Genomic DNA, 20,228 nt, shown 5'->3' with positions numbered 1-20,228 from the left:
CTGCATACAAGTTATCGCTTAAAGTGCGGTATTTATTCGATACCAGTCACGATCAAACACTTCAAAATCAAACTTACCCAGGACGGGGAAATAGAAATGCTATTCAATAAGTGTGTTTTCTTAGTCACAATGTTTAGATCCGCAAGACAAGGTGTCGTACAACGCGAGTTATCGTTCGTTCATTGTGCGTTATCATGTGTGGAAAGTACTTTTTTAAAATGATATTTCTCATTTCAGATGACCCACAGGCACTTGTTTCTGCAAATAACTTACGACCACGTGCTATTATTAGTATACAGAGGTCGTAAGTTATTTGCAGAAACAAATGCCTGTGGGATGACCAATGAATTCGCCAAAGGTGGAGAAAACCATAACCTTGTGTAATAAGTACGCTGTGTTTAACATTTAAGATATTCAATGTATAAGGAAGGGAGATTGAACAAAATCCAATGATTTGAATTTATGGAATAGAAAATTTCTACAGTTCGAAGTATAGTAGAAATGTGTTGTCTTGGCGGAATGATGCAGTAACAGCAATGTGATTGGTCAAAGGGAGTGACAATGTTTCACGTGCGCTATTCGTGCTTCTAGTTAATAGAGTGGTCACTTCTAGCCTAGCACCCGAGCAGTGCGCAATGTTTTTTTCTTCTAACATTTAAAGAAATGTTGCATACTTTTTTTTTTTTTTTTTTTTTTCAATTTTGATTATTGATTTTCATTATGTATCTGACTTTTGAGATAATATGTATTATCGAGTACACGGCGCAGCCTCTAGCGTTGTATATTTTCTCATTTGAGCTTGCTAAATTAGCATCTGGTATGAAACATTTTGCACAAGTTCTCCACATTTTCAATTGGTTTATTGGTTTTGACAATTTGATTTCTACTACAGTCTAGTGCAGAATGAGTCGCCTATGTCCAGAGGGCACGTTTTTTCCGGCTTGCCGTTTATTCTTTTTTTTCTTTTTCTTTTTCTTTTTTTTTTCTTTTTTTTTTTTTTATTTGTTTTTTTTTTTTTCGTGAACGGCTATGGAAGCTGGATAAAGTATTATTTTCCCCATGCCGTAGGGGAGTGTTTGCATTGTACTCGATTTTCAATATAATATCAATCTATTTAAAAGCAGACTTCTTAGATCCGCGCCGTATACTTTGCGTAAGAATAAATACTATTATAGTGATTGTGAGCGTATCCTAGTAAGAATATATACTATTATAGTGATTGTGAGCATATCCTAGTAAGAATATATACTATTATAGTGATCGTGAGCGTATCCTAGTAAGAATATATACTATTATTTGGAGTTGAACTATGTTCAATCTCCCTGGGTCATCACGCACTTTTCTGCGCAGTAATTTGTATTGATTTGTATAGTGGTCGTCAGCGGGGGTTCTGTGTCAGCTGATTTACTCCTAGGTAAATCAACATAAACTTTTATAAACATCCGCCATTTAATAATCCATGTAACTTTTCTGAATTAATCTAATTTTGATAATTGACATGTAAATAAATGCAATGATATTGTATTCAAATCAATTTGAATACAAGATTTCGATCAAATTGATACTGATAGACATAGAAAAATAAAAGATAAGGTTGAAAATTGCCGTTTGTAGCACAGCGTCACCTATAAACATAGATAGGGAAACGAACGACAACTGCACACAAGCCCTATTGACACCGTGGCGCGAAATATCGAATATGGTGCGAAACCTCAGAAAATTTACAAGAAATAACTCTACAACATTGTGTATGTGTATATATTTGGTTTTTTTTTAATGTGATATAAAAAAAAAAATGCTTGATGTTACATGTAGATTGAATTAAAACACGTCATTCAAACCTATGTCACTTAAAATACATATCAGACAATGACCAGGGCATCCAGAAGGAGACAGGGAGCGATATTCAGGCCTAACCGTGAACGAGAGAGAGAGAGAGAGAGAGAGAGAGAGAGAGAGAGAGAGAGAGAGAGAGAGAGAAAGAGAGAGAGAGACAGAGAGAGAGGCCTAACCGTGAAGGAGAGAGAGAGAGAGAGAGAGAGAGAGAGAGAGAGAGAGAGAGAGAGAGAGATTGAGATTCAGGCCTAACCGTGAACGAGAGAGAGAGAGAGAGAGAGAGAGAGACAGACAGACAGAGAGACAGAGAGAGAGACAGAGAGAGGCCTAACCGTGAACGATATCGTTCACGGTTAGGCCTCTCTGTCTCTCTCTGTATCTCTCTTTCGTTCACGGTTAGGCCTGAATCTCTCTCTCTCTCTCTCTCTCTCTCTCTCTCTCTCTCTCCTTCGTTCACGGTTAGGCCTGAATCTCTCTCTCTCTCCTTCGTTCACGGTTAGGCCTGAATATCGCTAACTGTCTCCTAGATGTCCTGGTCATTGTCTGATATGTATTTTAAGTGACAAAGGTTTGAATTTCCTGAATGCGAAGTGAAAGTACTAACCTCTCTCTCTCTCTCTCTCTCTCTCTCTCTCTCTCTCTCTCTCTCTCTCTCTCTATATATATATATATATATATATATATATAAAGTCAAAAAATAAAATCCAATATATACTCAAACTTTTATCTATGTCGGTTTCGCCCAGCGGGCTCATCGGTAGATTTTTTAAAATCTACTGATGAGCCCGCAGGGCGAAAACGTTATAGATACAAGTTATAGATACAAGTTTGAGTATTGGATTTTATTTAATTTTTTGACTTTATTCTACCCCGATACCAAGAAAAAAATAATTGGAGAGAGAGAGAAAGAGAGAGAGAGAGAGAGAGAGAGAGAGAGAGAGAGAGAGAGGTGGGGAGGCTAATCGAGAACTAGAAAGAGAAAGCAAGATTCAGGCCTTACCGTGAACGAAAGGGGCGTCCTGGGTCGCGTTCTAGAGCGTGCAGTTTCTGATCCTTCTCCAGCACTCTTCTGTTCTCAGGGTGAAAAAGTAGGACAAAGAATTTAGCAATGGAAAGCGCAGAGAATACGTTACAAGACAGGCAACTGGTACAGCACGATTTACAACTCCACTATACAGAGAGAAAACCCACAGTACACGAGACCGTACTCAAACATTTATAACCCCACTATACACAGAGAATACGTTACAAAATAAACCCAGTACACCAGACCGTACTCAAACATTTAAACACCGACAGTACAAATATTTGTTAATAAAAAAAGGGCATTTTGTGTATACGGGTCATTAGTTTCTTCCGTCAATCTTATAAAACAGTCTAACGAGATCACCAGGCAGCTTTTCTTACGGTGATCGTGTCCAGTAGATCTAATATTTTCCATAAATAAAGCGAAATCGCTGAGTACACTGAGCTGTATTTGAACAAAAGTTCACCTTTTATTTAATTTTGATCGTCAGTTTAATGTCCTACTTTTCCTCTTTTAGCGATATGGCTGGTCATGGTGGCATTGTCACCTCATGCAGATCGACAGCATTCAATTGTCGAGTAGTTTGTGAAATCGCGGGTAGGGCAATCCACGGCGCAGCGTCATTCTAATTTTGTCCTTCACTGCATACAAGTTATCGCTTAAAGTGCGGTATTTATTCGATACCAGTCACGATCAAACACTTCAAAATCAAACTTACCCAGGACGGGGAAATAGAAATGCTATTCAATAAGTGTGTTTTCTTAGTCACAATGTTTAGATCCCCAAGATTGGCAAGGTGTCGTACAACGCGAGTTATCGTTCGTTCACTGTGCGTTATCATGTGTGGAAAGTACTTTTTTAAAATGATATTTCTCATTTCAGATGACCCACAGGCACTTGTTTCTGCAAATAACTTACGACCACGTGCTATTATTAGTATACAGAGGTCGTAAGTTATTTGCAGAAACAAATGCCTGTGGGATGACCAATGAATTCGCCAAAGGTGGAGAAAACCATAACCTTGTGTAATAAGTACGCTGTGTTTAACATTTAAGATATTCAATGTATAAGGAAGGGAGATTGAACAAAATCCAATGATTTGAATTTATGGAATAGAAAATTTCTACAGTTCGAAGTATAGTAGAAATGTGTTGTCTTGGCGGAATGATGCAGTAACAGCAATGTGATTGGTCAAAGGGAGTGACAGTGTTTCACGTGCGCTATTCGTGCTTCTAGTTAATAGAGTGGTCACTTCTAGCCTAGCACCCGAGCAGTGCGCAATATTTTTTTCTTCTAACATTTAAAGAAATGTTGCATACTTTTTTTTTTTTTTTTTTTTTTTCAATTTTGATTATTGATTTTCATTATGTATCTGACTTTTGAGATAATATGTATTATCGAGTACACGGCGCAGCCTCTAGCGTTGTATATTTTCTCATTTGAGCTTGCTAAATTAGCATCTGGTATGAAACATTTTGCACAAGTTCTCCACATTTTCAATTGGTTTATTGGTTTTGACAATTTGATTTCTACTACAGTCTAGTGCAGAATGAGTCGCCTATGTCCAGAGGGCACGTTTTTTCCGGCTTGCCGTTTATTCTTTTTTTTCTTTTTCTTTTTTTTTTTTTTTTTTTTGAACGAAAGGGGCGTCCTGGGTCGCGTTCTAGAGCGTGCAGTTTCTGATCCTTCTCCAGCACTCTTCTGTTCTCAGGGTGAAAAAGTAGGACAAAGAATTTAGCAATGGAAAGCGCAGAGAATACGTTACAAGACAGGCAACTGGTACAGCACGATTTACAACTCCACTATACAGAGAGAAAACCCACAGTACACGAGACCGTACTCAAACATTTATAACCCCACTATACACAGAGAATACGTTACAAAATAAACCCAGTACACCAGACCGTACTCAAACATTTAAACACCGACAGTACAAATATTTGTTAATAAAAAAAGGGCATTTTGTGTATACGGGTCTTTAGTTTCTTCCGTCAATCTTATAAAACAGTCTAACGAGATCACCAGGCAGCTTTTCTTACGGTGATCGTGTCCAGTAGATCTAATATTTTCCATAAATAAAGCGAAATCGCTGAGTACACTGAGCTGTATTTGAACAAAAGTTCACCTTTTATTTAATTTTGATCGTCAGTTTAATGTCCTACTTTTCCTCTTTTAGCGATATGGCTGGTCATGGTGGCATTGTCACCTCATGCAGATCGACAGCATTCAATTGTCGAGTAGTTTGTAAAATCGCGGGTAGGGCAATCCACGGCGCAGCGTCATTCTAATTTTGTCCTTCACTGCATACAAGTTATCGCTTAAAGTGCGGTATTTATTCGATACCAGTCACGATCAAACACTTCAAAATCAAACTTACCCAGGACGGGGAAATAGAAATGCTATTCAATAAGTGTGTTTTCTTAGTCACAATGTTTAGATCCGCAAGATTGGCAAGGTGTCGTACAACGCGAGTTATCGTTCGTTCATTGTGCGTTATCATGTGTGGAAAGTACTTTTTTAAAATGATATTTCTCATTTCAGATGACCCACAGGCACTTGTTTCTGCAAATAACTTACGACCACGTGCTATTATTAGTATACAGAGGTCGTAAGTTATTTGCAGAAACAAATGCCTGTGGGATGACCAATGAATTCGCCAAAGGTGGAGAAAACCATAACCTTGTGTAATAAGTACGCTGTGTTTAACATTTAAGATATTCAATGTATAAGGAAGGGAGATTGAACAAAATCCAATGATTTGAATTTATGGAATAGAAAATTTCTACAGTTCGAAGTATAGTAGAAATGTGTTGTCTTGGCGGAATGATGCAGTAACAGCAATGTGATTGGTCAAAGGGAGTGACAGTGTTTCACGTGCGCTATTCGTGCTTCTAGTTAATAGAGTGGTCACTTCTAGCCTAGCACCCGAGCAGTGCGCAATATTTTTTTCTTCTAACATTTAAAGAAATGTTGCATACTTTTTTTTTTTTTTTTTTTTTTTTCAATTTTGATTATTGATTTTCATTATGTATCTGACTTTTGAGATAATATGTATTATCGAGTACACGGCGCAGCCTCTAGCGTTGTATATTTTCTCATTTGAGCTTGCTAAATTAGCATCTGGTATGAAACATTTTGCACAAGTTCTCCACATTTTCAATTGGTTTATTGGTTTTGACAATTTGATTTCTACTACAGTCTAGTGCAGAATGAGTCGCCTATGTCCAGAGGGCACGTTTTTTCCGGCTTGCCGTTTATTCTTTTTTTTCTTTTTCTTTTTTTTTTCTTTTTTTTTTTTTTTTTTTTATTTGTTTTTTTTTTTTTTTCGTGAACGGCTATGGAAGCTGGATAAAGTATTATTTTCCCCATGCCGTAGGGGAGTGTTTGCATTGTACTCGATTTTCAATATAATATCAATCTATTTAAAAGCAGACTTCTTAGATCCGCGCCGTATACTTTGCGTAAGAATAAATACTATTATAGTGATTGTGAGCGTATCCTAGTAAGAATATATACTATTATAGTGATTGTGAGCATATCCTAGTAAGAATATATACTATTATAGTGATCGTGAGCGTATCCTAGTAAGAATATATACTATTATTTGGAGTTGAACTATGTTCAATCTCCCTGGGTCATCACGCACTTTTCTGCGCAGTATTTTGTATTGATTTGTATAGTGGTCGTCAGCGGGGGTTCTGTGTCAGCTGATTTACTCCTAGGTAAATCAACATAAACTTTTATAAACATCCGCCATTTAATAATCCATGTAACTTTTCTGAATTAATCTAATTTTGATAATTGACATGTAAATAAATGCAATGATATTGTATTCAAATCAATTTGAATACAAGATTTCGATCAAATTGATACTGATAGACATAGAAAAATAAAAGATAAGGTTGAAAATTGTCGTTTGTAGCACAGCGTCACCTATAAACATAGATAGGGAAACGAACGACAACTGCACACAAGCCCTATTGACACCGTGGCGCGAAATATCGAATATGGTGCGAAACCTCAGAAAATTTACAAGAAATAACTCTACAACATTGTGTATGTGTATATATTTGGTTTTTTTTTTAATGTGATATAAAAAAAAAAATGCTTGATGTTACATGTAGATTGAATTAAAACACGTCATTCCCAGTCAACAACTTTCGATTGGGATCGGAATACGAAATAAAATTTCTTATATTCGGTGGCAAAGTGAAACTGCTTCATGCTTCAAGTTATTGAATTACGTAGTAATTGCACGTTACACATTAGAGAACTGTTCCTTTTAATAAAGAAAGTCACAAAATAGATACAAAATGAGTGTACCTTATTCATTACTGTTACCGAGCTTTCGTCGACTATAATCTCGAAATGGCGTGTTTCGCTGCGCTTGATGATCTGACGGTAAGGTCCACATTTTCTACGTGAGTAGTGTGATATTTGTTTATGAACTTTTTGCGCATACATGGTATGTCTCGGCTAGAAATAATGGAAACTTTCTCACCTATGTATGTAAAGACATATTAATCTCTATTTTTAAAAATGTAGAACACTTTTATCAAATGACAATGTTTGAAAACGCTTAGAGCCCCGATGTCAGAATTTCCTTTTCCAAGACATCAATATGTCAAATTCATTATCCTTTTTGAATAGTATGTAACATATTTTGTACCAGTTATCCATTTTGAATCCCCTATTACAATGGGATTTTGCTGCACTCTGTAATGTTAGAGTGGATGTCATGAATGTGTGTCAAACAGAAATTTTAAGAGCATGGGATAAGGTGATGCCATGTATGACTTCACTATCAAAGTTTAACCCAGTTGCCACAATGTTGAATTTATGCTGCAAAAAGGACTGGAAATTGCTCTGGTCAAAACACATTGTTTATTTGTCTACAGATCAAAGAGACATGAGGATTCTCCCTCACAAACTGAAAAAAAAAATAGTTATGGATCTTGTACATGTATAGTTTATTAATCACTATAGATTTCCAGCATCACAAGTCTGATTCCACTATATGCTTCCCATACTGTCAGGTTCATTCACCCCCTGTTTGAGTCACAGTATAATATCCCAAATACCTTGGCAATAAATAACATTATTTGACTAGTATTTCATTTTTAGCGGAGTTGCGATGAAGTCGAACTCGGCTTATGATCTGATGAAGTGCCTTTGGGTGGGCAGGCGGGCACGCATCAACATTTCATTTCCGCACCATAGCTCTTGAGCAAATTATAGGATCTCATTCAAACTTAGATGGATTGTCACCCTCAGTAAGATGAGAAAGCCTATCGATTCTGGGGTCACTAGGTCAAGGTCACTGGCTATAAATAGACTGAAATTTGGAGAAAATTTTGTTTTCCGCACCACAGTTCTTGAACAAATTATAGGATCTCAATCAAACTTAGATCGATTAAGTAAGACAAGAAGCCTATCGATTCCGGGGTCACAAGGTCAAAGTCACAGTGGCTATAAATAGACTGAAATTTGGAGAAAATTTTGTTTTCTGCACTATAATTTTTTAACAAATTATAGGATTTCAATTAAACTTAGATGGATTATCGCCCTTGATGAGACAAAGAAGCCTATTGATTTTGGTCAAGGGTTAAAGGTCAAGGTCACAAAGGATTTAAGTCGGCTGAAATTTATGTACTCAAAATTTTGCTCCCTGTTTGATAATTCTTGAAAACTTTTCTGCCGGTTCCCTCTATTCCCATTCCTTGCGCAACTCGGCTTGTGCATTTCCGATGCCCGACAATTTTTAATTTTTTTGCATTTCATTTATTTTGAGTTATTATACAATTATTTACCATTCCATTGATCCTCTACAGGACTGTAGTATACTCAGGTGACAGTTTAGCATATTGGACTACCTTTTCAAGTAATGAATCCTTAGAATTAGTTATAACTAGGATTAAACTTGAATGTATATATACAGGGGAAAAACTTCTTCATAACTGCAAGGCATTGATAACCATATTGATTTGAATGTTTGGGCCATAATATGTGGTCACATTTTTCATGAGAATATAAAGGGGTGAAATTCTAGAAAACAACAACACGACTTCAGTTACTCGAGGAGCGTTGTGGCCCATGGGCCTTTCATTATCCATGTTTGCTGTTGTAACGCTTTGAAAAACAACAACAGTTGATTTGTATCTAAAATCATGATAATATTCAGTCATTTATCCCCCTACCCTTCCAGTACTATCTTTTCTAACTGAATTTCCACAATGTTCAACTCCCACGAGTACTTTAAGTACTTTGATAGCAGGTCAAACAGTGATCGTGAGCGTATCCTAGTAAGAATATATACTATTATAGTGATCGTGAGCGTATCCTAGGATCTGATTTTAATTACATTGATATGCAATATACATGTACGTGTATGTATAGTTGTAATTTTGTATCATTTGCATTTTTTAGCATTCTTAGAACATGCTCTTGCAATTCTAACGTAATGCACTTTATACTCATATTTGGTATATTATCTTCACAATGAGTATTTGTTGAAACATTGATTTATGTAATTTTTTGTAGATTAATAAATTCCGACGAATTTAACATTTACGGCAGGCTATCGGCAAAACAAGATGTGTGTTTTGTGTATTGTAAGAAATGTAGACCAGACAAGTGTTTATTGCTAAATAATGATATAAACGTGAAACAGCTTAGATTCACATGCCTGGTAAATGATTAAAAGCTGACCATTTGGAACTTAAAGTTTTGGAAGAGTTATCCGTCCTTGATAAAAAAAAAATAGAGTGATCTAATTTTCTAAAAATAGCTGCGATCAATGATCCCCTCACTCAACCCCATCCACCCCCCATATAAAGAGACAGTTTATGAATTTTTTTTTACTAAGGAATATTTATGAAAATACAATTTATTTTAAAAACATTTTGATAAAACATGCTCTTCGCATAGACTTCTATGTAAAATTCAAATTGAAATAGAGTAAGCAAAAATCAAAATTTTGCAAATTCCTATTTTGGGTTATTTTTATTTGATAAACCACTCAAAATGATATCATGTTTACAAACATCATATCATTCATTTATTAGATATGTAATATAGGTGTTAAACATTGAATGCCTAAATGTTTGATGGATGAGTAATATCGTTTAAGGGTTGATGCGGTGATGGCATATAGCAAATCGTATTATGTATTCGGAAATTCCATTCGCCTCTCATCTGAAAAATTACGAGAGCGAGGTTTAACAAAGCCCTTTGGCTTGTTTTTCAGTCGTTCATGCATGCTTATTTTAAAGAATGATCACTAATTATTGAATAAATATTGTTTAAACTAGAATAATCAATTGCGGTATTTTAATTGCCAGAAGTAAACCGATTGAATTTTGTTCGTGGTCGTTTTCGATTTGGATGCCAGGGTGGGTGGGGTGGGGGTGGGGGCAATCTTAAAATCTTACTATCTGACGATTGCTTTCCTTCCTCTGATGTGTTGCTTAGTGACGCAATCATTTGTGACCTAAACGTATACATGTATCTGACGGTTGTTTCATTTCCCCAGTGATGTGACATTTTATCGTATATCGGATAATTCTGGCGGATTCATAATAGGCCCGATGGAAATGCTGACCGTTATGGGGCATGAATAAAATTCTCTAAAAATAAAATCGCAATAATAAATAAGTGAAATACCTGTTAAATAAACTTTTCTAAATATATAGATTTGTTTTCAATCACATATCAATAGAAGTTCAATACATCAATGCAGTAAGAGTAACGATTCAGTCGATTAAATAAAACAATACATTTTCTTTTAATTTAATTTCTCGGCAGCCTTGTGTAAAGTGTGTGTAAAATAAGCGTATTGTTTTTATATATTCTCCAGCCTTAGTCCATCTTAATAATCGGTCAACGTAAGGAGAGCCTGTACAGAAGATCTAAATAATGATATTTCCAACATTGATCTGTTATTAAGATGGACTAAAACTGGAAAATAGTCTGACGGAAATGAAAGTAAAATGTGAAAAAATAAAAAATAAATTTCATTTTTTGGAAATATGGATTTGAACTACGATACTTGACGCCAGCATACGTGAAGAAGGGTCTTATTTTGTTTCTATTTTACAAATCTTTTATTTGCAAAAGTCTATTTTTCTGGCGGTGTAACATCTGTTATTGATTTTACAAAAGTCTCTATTTTTTCTGGAGGTAATAAACGGATTTGTTCTTGATACTAAAATCTTAATGAGTAAACTACTAAGTGTAAAACTTTGCAATATCAACCTGTCAATCTGAAGTATTTAATGTCGCCACGACAATGCCTCCATCTCATGAATACAGGACGTCATATCATGCTACCGTCATCAGAAGTAGGCACACATTCTAACAAGATATGTGTTAGTAATAATTATACACGTACTACGTCATCAGAAGTCAGCACGCATTCTAACAAGATAAGTGTTAGTAATAATTATACATGTACTACGTCATCAGAAGTCAGCACGCATTCTAACAAGATAAGTGTTAGTAATAATTATACACGTACTATGTCATCAGAAGGCAGCACGCATTCTAACAAGATAAGTGTTAGTAATAATTATACACGTACTATGTCATCAGAAGTCAGCACGCATTCTAACAAGATAAGTGTTAGTAATAATTATACACGTACTATGTCATCAGAAGTCAGCACGCATTCTAACAAGATAAGTGTTAGTAATAATTATACACGTACTATGTCATCAGAAGTCAGCACGCATTCTAACAAGATAAGTGTTAGTAATAATTATACACGTACTACGTCATCAGAAGTCAGCACGCATTCTAACAAGATAAGTGTTAGTAATAATTATACACGTACTATGTCATCAGAAGGCAGCACGCATTCTAACAAGATAAGTGTTAGTAATAATTATACACGTACTACGTCATCAGAAGTCAGCACGCATTCTAACAAGATAAGTGTTAGTAATAATTATACACGTACTACGTCATCAGAAGTCAGCACGCATTCTAACAAGATAAGTGTTAGTAATAATTATACACGTACTACGTCATCAGAAGTCAGCACGCATTCTAACAAGATAATGTTACGTGTAGTAATAGATAAGCTACACTGAAGTAATGTACAACATTTACAGGACTAATAGCGATGATTTGTTTCTTAAGTTTGCGGTCATAGTAGCGGGAAAAAAAATCATTGATCTCTAAAATAAACAATAGGAAACCATCTCGTCATTTTCAATATTGCTTTAGAGTTAATGGCTGTTTGAATGTGTTGGCGTGAGTTGATTTTATTTTCATTATTGTACAATTGATGACACGACAATCTATACAGTGTATGCGAATGTTTATAGTAATCCATTACTGATTGGGTTATTCAATAACATACATTTCGTGTCAGTAGAGGAATGCACGTTGTAAGAGATCGCTTAAGAGATCGGAAACTTAAAATGAAATACACAGTCTTCTGCTTTCTGGGGCACGTTCTCTGGTGTCCCGGGTGTGATGCGTTCACAGAATACATGAAGGTTGACGTCAGATTCGATAATTTCCGTTTTGACAGCGACATCTTGCAGACGCACGTCGACACTGATGTTTTAGACTGCGCCTTTCAGTGTTCAGTTAATGTTAATTGTTTGTCCATTCAGTATCGGAGATCGGTGGGCCACTGCCGAATGTTCAACTCTGTTGTCATCTCACTCGCGGGGTCGTCTGTTGAGGATGGCTGGAGGTATTACCTTAAAGTCGGAGGTAGGAGATAGAGGTGTTCTTTTCAAAGTGTATATCTCAGTTTATGCATATCAATTTGGTTAAACATGTGACTCATTTACATTGTATGTATATATAAAGGGTTAATTACAAAAGAAGCTGGAGTACAAGCAATAAGATTGATTGAATATTGCTTAGTGTCCCTCTCGAGAATATTTCACCGATATGGAGACGTCATCACTGCCGGTGAAGGGCTGCAACATTAGGGCCTATGTTCGGCGCTTACGGCCTTTGAGCAGGGAGAGATCTTTATCGTGTCACACCTGCTGTGACACGGGACCTCGGTTTTTGCGGTCTCCTCCGAAGGACCGCCCCATTTAGTCGTCTTTTACGACAGGCAAGGGGTACTGAGGACCTATTCTAACCCGGATATAGGAAGCTGGAATACAAGCAAGAAGATATGAGAGGGATAGGAAGCGAACCTGTCTTTTAACGGTTCAAGCCCAGTATTCCGACGGTCCGATAGTCCGACGGGCAGGTAGTCCGACGGTTCAATATTCCGACGGTCCGATAGTCCGACATGTTGACCATCACCAAAAATGTTAATTAATAGAGTTAAAATTTATTCATGTCAGGCATTATTTTAAGGAAATTACCAGAAACCGCCAAAATCGACACGGCCTGATTATAAATCAGACAATCAATTTCTGACCAAAACCATTCAAGTGTGAACTTACGGCGGCGTAAAAAGGCCATATATAAATATATTATTCGTTCGGACGAATTAGCTATTTGTTCGGACGAAATAGAAAATCGTTCGGACAAATTAGCAATTTGTTCGGACGAATTAGCTATTTGTTCGGACAAATTAGTAATTCGTTCGGACGAATTAGCTATTTTTTCGGACGAATTAGCGATTTGTTCTGACGAATTTGTTTTTAGCTATAAGGCAACGCCAATGCCGTAGTCAAATACCGTAAAGTGTTGGTAGGAGAGCACAAAACTTAGATTGGGGCACATGCTAAAATGGGATTCAATTCCAAAATTTTCCACATAAACGTCATGAAGATGGCGACGGAAACCTACATAATCACCCCCAACCCCTGAAATAACAAGCTAAAAATGGTAGGAATCCATATACCCTGCTCAGTCTTAAAAGTTTGAAGTGGGCCTCAAGTCCCCCCCCCCCCCCCCCCCCCCATCCACGGGCAAAAGTTTATTAAATGAAAATTTTCTGTATAACGGGGCATAACACAATCAATAAGGAAATCAATTTTTGTATGGGACGACAATAATGCAATTATGCGCCAATCAGAGCCTATCTAAGTTTTTCAACGCAAATCTGTTTATCCGAATTTTATACCAATTTTATGGTATACCTTTCTTTATAGCAAATAACAATTTTTGAACAGAAATTTCTTGCACTAGAATTAAGGGGAGGATGTTATCAAACAACATTTGATATAAAGATGAGGATCTCGTTTGGGTCCCAGAAGTGTAAGGAGGGGGCACATACATACTCTTGTCCCCACTCCCTACTTTTGAAAATGTTAAGGGGACACGAGCAGGCGCGTGGCATCGTTTTTGAAAGGGGAAGCCCAGCAAGAAAGGATTGGTGGTGGTGGTGGGGGGGGGGAGGGCAGCCGAATCAAAAAGAGTTTTAACATTTAAAAAAGAAGAAAGGGAATTTTTTTTAAAAAGTGGGGAAGGGATCAGCCCCCCCCCCCTTCCTCTGTTGCTACGTACCTGACGATTATCCGCTGTCAGCCCTCCCTACAAGCCTATAGATATCTGTATATATATGTATACCTACATGTATCTACATAGCTCTCTATAAAGACACGATGAAAATGTTCCTTAAATTCAGCATACATACAGACAGACATACATACAGACACACACACAGCAAGTAGGAATGAATGAACCCACGGGTGATGGAGAAAAGAAAGAAGCGTAATCAACCGTGGGCTTTCGACGATGCCGAAATATATACATGTAGATGTAGGTGGGTACCTGTAAAGTGCGAAACGAAACGAAATCTACCGAAACGAAAACCCACCGAAATGAAACGAAACAGATTGTATAACCAATCTAATTGAAATTAGATGACTGTTGGATCCGCTTGCATACTCGCTACACAAACATCTAAAAACATCCCATAGAGGGTCACGTCAGAGGTCAAATTCGGTATCACTCTAGACTTATCGGCTTCAACAAACATTCAATGATTTTGCCAGCGGTGATTTCATTGGTCAATCGAATTTGAACTCTGACGTGACCCTCTACGGGATGTTGTTAGATGTTTGTGTAGCGAATATGCGAGCGGATCCAACATCTAATTTTAATTAGGTTGATTGTATAACCGAACTCTTTTATTAGAAATGGTATCTTAGGCCCCTGTGAAAATTGCCACATCTAAATAAAATTCGCTTCCCCTTTGATGTAGGCTTTCAGCTTGACTGATACACAGTTTTAAAAGCTGGAAAGGGGGGGGGGGGAGGGGGTGGTGAATAAGCAAAATATACATATCCGAAGTTGATTAAATAACATGTGCAATTAGTTTCAGATCAATAAATTTCAGAACGGAGAGTTACAGTCTCAGAGGTCTGGCGAAACACACTAAACAAGGGGTGGGGTCGCTGGCGATGGATCCGCCTTTGGGTATAGATACATTGTTTTAAGAAACTGGTGTCCGAGAAATTTGAAAGCAGGAAGAGCTCTTAACCTTTTATTTTATCTCTAACTGCTGAGGTGCGAGTACTTTCAATAATGGAAAAAGTTAGATAGTAAACCATATTAAATGAATGCAATTCGTTAAAATATATATACATGTGTTATTAAAAATTATTATTGATATGTAGTGAGTCTAAATATAACTCTATACATTTGTTTTGTTGCTAGGACGGGGAATAGAAAACGGGACGGAAAACATAATTTTTTATGCAATAATATCAGGAGGTCAGCATTTTGTAAACTCAAAAGGCTTATGTACAAGGGAAGCAAAAATTACAAAGAGAACGGGAAGACACACTCAGAATCCACCGTTTGACCGTCGGAATACTGGGCGGTCACCCTTTGAACACCCTCACCTTGAATGCACATACCAATATTTCATCAGGGAATATAGTTCTATTTTGCAGGAACAAATATAATGATTTACGGGGTGGGGGTAGGGTACGTGCACTAGTAATTTGATGACGTAGTGAAAAGTATGCTAGCTATTGTAACGTTTTTAGAAACTCCGAAATAGGTCATGTGATATAAAATCTCTTTAAATTTCAGGTGCAAAATCAATGTATGAAGCATTTTCTGTATATTGGATATTCCAACACCCGCCAGCCAAATAAATAGATAAATGAATAAATGAATTAAAACAGTGGAAAACAATCGTGTAGAAATGGGGGGGGGGGATAATGCTTATAATTTAACATTCATTTACATTCCCGTTTTGTGTCCATTAACTCTGACAAGGGTTCTTTTCCTGTCAAGATCTTTTTCACATAGGGTCATTCCAACAAAGATCCCATCACATAGGGTCATTCCTACATAGATCCCATCACATAGTGTCATTCCTGCATAGATCCCATCACATAGGGTCATTCCAACAAATATCCCATCACATAGGATCATTCCAACAAATATCCCATCACATAGGGTCATTCCCACAAATATCCCATCACATAGGGTCATTCCCACAAATATCCCATCACATAGGGTCATTCTCACAAATATCCCATCACATAGGGTCATTCTCACAACTATCCCATCACATAGGGTCATTCACACAAATATACCATTACAGAGTCATTGTATGTGACACAAACAGAAATAGTACACGCCTTATTGATGATATTGAGTGATAGATGATGAGAAATGCTTTTATATTGTGCGTGTAGGAAAATGCCCGGATGACTTCACATATTCTGGGATTGATGGTCTTTGCTTCCACGATGGCGGAGAGCGAACAAAAGAGGCGGGAAGAGAGTACTGTGACACGCTGGGTTCCGGTCTGGTTCCCGTTACTACGCCGGGGATACAAGCGTTTATAGAGGCTCTTTTAGGTTTGTCAGTGTTTTATTTTCTGATACACAAAACACTTTATAGCACAACACGTTGGTGTCAATAATTGTTGAAATCGAGGCAAGTTGATGATGCAGGGATTTCAACAGTCTCGTTTAAAGTCAGCATTTCGCAAATTCTATAGTCGTTATAACAATCTAGTTTGCCAATACAACCTATCATGGGTCAAATGCTGTCTGACGTATTTCATACCGATTGTTAGACCCTTCTTGGCACACTCATTTTAACTACGAATAACTCCGTTTACCTGATCAAGATATAGGGTCGACAGGGGTTGCTAACCCCTCCTAGGCACCTGTTCCCACCTCTAGTGTGACCAGGGGTCCGTGTTTGCCAAACTACTTATTTTGTATTGTTTATAGGAGTTATGAGATTGATCACTGTTCGAAAGCTTCACTTTTCATCAAAATGTGAGCGCTGTAGTCATCATCGGTGTTATTTAAGTAAGGGATACAAGACGAAGATGGTCTATTATGTCAGATACGGGACTGGCACGAGCCGCGTAGCGGCGAGTGATCAGTCCCGTATCTGACACAATAGACCATCGAGTCTTGTATCTTACTTAAAACATTGTTCTATCTAAAAACAAATGCATTCAAACGCACACAAAAAACCCACGTACAAATAATCATTGGTATAGACAAATATATTTACACCTTTCGTCTCTGATTTGTTTTTAATAATTTTGATATATTAGGAATTCATAAACTTTAATGACACACAAGGTCAAATCTTGTCTTTAATTCACAAAAAAACTGTTAGCTCATCATTTCAATTGTCATAATACGGTACTCCTCAAAACAGGGTTTTGTTCTTCATGGAAAGCGATTCGAACGCTTCTATTGTCTGAAGACTGTACTCAACAAAACAGATTTTCTTTTTTGGGTGAATGAGGGGACGTAAAGGGTGTTCGGAAAGAATGTTTTAGATAAAACAAAACATTGATTTCCCCCGTTCCTTTCTGGGAACCCTAGTAATATGATACTGACACATAGGCTTATAACTGGTATAAAAACAGAAGCCGCATCCGTCTTTTAGCATTTAGTCCGGGTGCCTTGAAGAAATGGACTCAGATGATGACTACCCTCTTACTCAAAATAAATTTCGCAATACTACTACGGATTTAGCAGACGAGAATTCTGATGCTATTTTGAATGATATTCTGGATTTAGAGGAAGAAAGAAGGAAGAAACCAAATTTTAAATTGAACTTTGACCTTAAAAGTGACTGTTTTTCTGATATATCAGATGCAGACAATGACCTCTTAGTTCAGGCCTCACAGGAAATAGAGAAAGTGGACAATTTCGAGCGATTTGCATTGCCTTTACAGGAACACGATGTACAAGACTTTGTTTTGAACTCCAAACCTGTCAATACCATTAACAAGACACGTTGGGCAGTGAGCGTCTTTAATTCTTGGAAAACCGCGCGGAAATGGCACGGCGAACTTCTGACTATGTCTAATGAACATTTGAATTCGGCATTGAAATTCTTTATTCTTGAAGTACGAAATAAGGCAGGAAAAGAGTACTATCCGAATACAGTGTATGAAATAATCATATCACTGCAGCATCATTTGAGAGCAAATAAAAGATTCGTCAGGTCATCTGCGATTCGCAACTACAAACGCACCTCCGATTAACAATTACAGAGTGTTAGTGATTTAATTCAGAAACCGTCCACAGTGTCCCCGTCGGAGCCGAAAAAAGTGAAGCTCAATGAAAGTGTTTCCTTTGGATCGAGAAAAGAAATAAACATCATTGCCGGGGATGTAACAGTGAATTTGCGACTTTAATGTGCATGTGTTTAAATGAATGATTGTGACATGGATTTATAACTGTGGTGCCTTAACGATTTCATATCCGGATTATATCGGATTATTCATGAAACACTCATTTCGTATAATTTACTGGAATATTTCATGCCTTGAATATTGTATTTGATAAATAATAAATATGTTTTCTCGAACAACAAAGAGTGGTCTTTGTTCCTGGTTTTTACTGCCAGTCCAGTATTTTTCATAATATTGGCCTGCTCTTAATAATACTGGACTGCTCTTAATAATACTGGACTACGTTCAGTACAGTATGAAAAATAAAGTACTGTCAAAACAATGAACTGACGTCACAACAATGTTTTAATACTACATAATGACATGTAAGTAGACCAATATTTACAAACTTGTGTCTTAGCTATTTGTTTTTCAGAAAAGGCAACTCCTTCCTATTCATCGACAAAATCCGCTTACATTCAAGGGAATTGGAACTCATCACACTGGGTAGATGATAATGGACATGAGCTAGGTTACACAAAATGGAAGGATGTCGGTTATCTCAAACCCGGACCGAAAGTAGACAGTATCAAGATCAAGCAATTTAACACCGGGTATTTCTGGGCACTAACATCCAGTGGGAGGCGCTATGTCAGAAATGTTTTCTGTGGAATGATAATTGATTAGGTGATGAGTTGAGAATGTTTTCTGTGGAATGATAATTGATTAGGTGATGAGTTGAGAATGTTTTCTGTGGAATGATAATTGATTAGGTGATGAGTTGAGAATGTTTTCTGTGGAATGATAATTGATTAGGTGATGAGTTGAGAATGTTTTCTGTGGAATGATAATTGATTAGGTGATGAGTTGAGAATGTTTTCTGTGGAATGATAATTGATTAGGTGATGAGTTGAGAATGTTTTCAGTGGAATGATAATTGATTAGGTGATGAGTTGAGAATGTTTTCTGTGGAATGATAATTGATTAGGTGATGAGTTGAGAATGTTTTCTGTGGAATGATAATTGATTAGGTGATGAGTTGAGAATGTTTTCTATGGAATGATAATTGATTAGGTGATGAGTTGAGAATGTTTTCTGTGGAATGATAATTGATTAGATGTTGAGTTGAGAATGTTTTCTGTGGAATGATAATTGATTAGGTGATGAGTTGAGAATGTTTTCTGTGGAATGATAATTGATTAAATGTTGAGTTGAGAATGTTTTCTGTGGAATGATAATTGATTAGGTGATGAGTTGAGAATGTTTTCAGTGGAATGATAATTGATTAGGTGATGAGTTGAGAATGTTTTCAGTGGAATGATAATTGATTAGGTGTTGAGTTGAGAATGTTTTCAGTGGAATGATAATTGATTAGATGTTGAGTTGAGAATGTTTTCAGTGGAATGATAATTGATTAGGTGATGAGTTGAGAATGTTTTCAGTGGAATGATAATTCATTAGGTGATGAGTTGAGAATGTTTTCAGTGGAATGATAATTGATTAGGTGATGAGTTGAGAATGTTTTCAGTGGAATGATAATTGATTAGGTGTTGAGTTGAGAATGTTTTCAGTGGAATGATAATTGATTAGATGTTGAGTTGAGAATGTTTTCAGTGGAATGATAATTGATTAGGTGTTGAGTTGAGAATGTTTTCTGTGGAATGATAATTGATTAGGTGATGAGTTGAGAATGTTTTCAGTGGAATGATAATTGATTAGGTGTTGAGTTGAGAATGTTTTCAGTGGAATGATAATTGATTAGATGTTGAGTTGAGAATGTTTTCTGTGGAATGATAATTGATTAGGTGATGAGTTGAGAATGTTTTCTGTGGA

At 36.8% G+C, this 20,228-nt stretch overlaps 1 protein-coding gene across 1 annotated transcript; it reads left to right on the top strand.

Moving 5' to 3' along the window:
• The first annotated feature begins 12,357 nt into the window (after nt 1–12,357).
• LOC125666555 (uncharacterized) lies at nt 12,358–19,082 on the top strand. The gene is made up of 3 exons (XM_048899728.2): nt 12,358–12,586; nt 16,441–16,605; nt 18,832–19,082. The coding sequence occupies exons 1-3, from the start codon at nt 12,358–12,360 to the stop codon at nt 19,080–19,082; spliced, it is 645 nt and encodes a 214-aa protein (XP_048755685.2).
• Nucleotides 19,083–20,228: the final 1,146 nt, after the last annotated feature.

Source organism: Ostrea edulis, chromosome 10 (assembly GCF_947568905.1).
Source record: "Ostrea edulis chromosome 10, xbOstEdul1.1, whole genome shotgun sequence".
Taxonomy (NCBI): Eukaryota; Metazoa; Mollusca; class Bivalvia; order Ostreida; family Ostreidae; genus Ostrea; species Ostrea edulis.
Note: the sequence above shows the minus strand (reverse complement) of the source record. Positions and strands in the feature narration are given on the sequence as shown.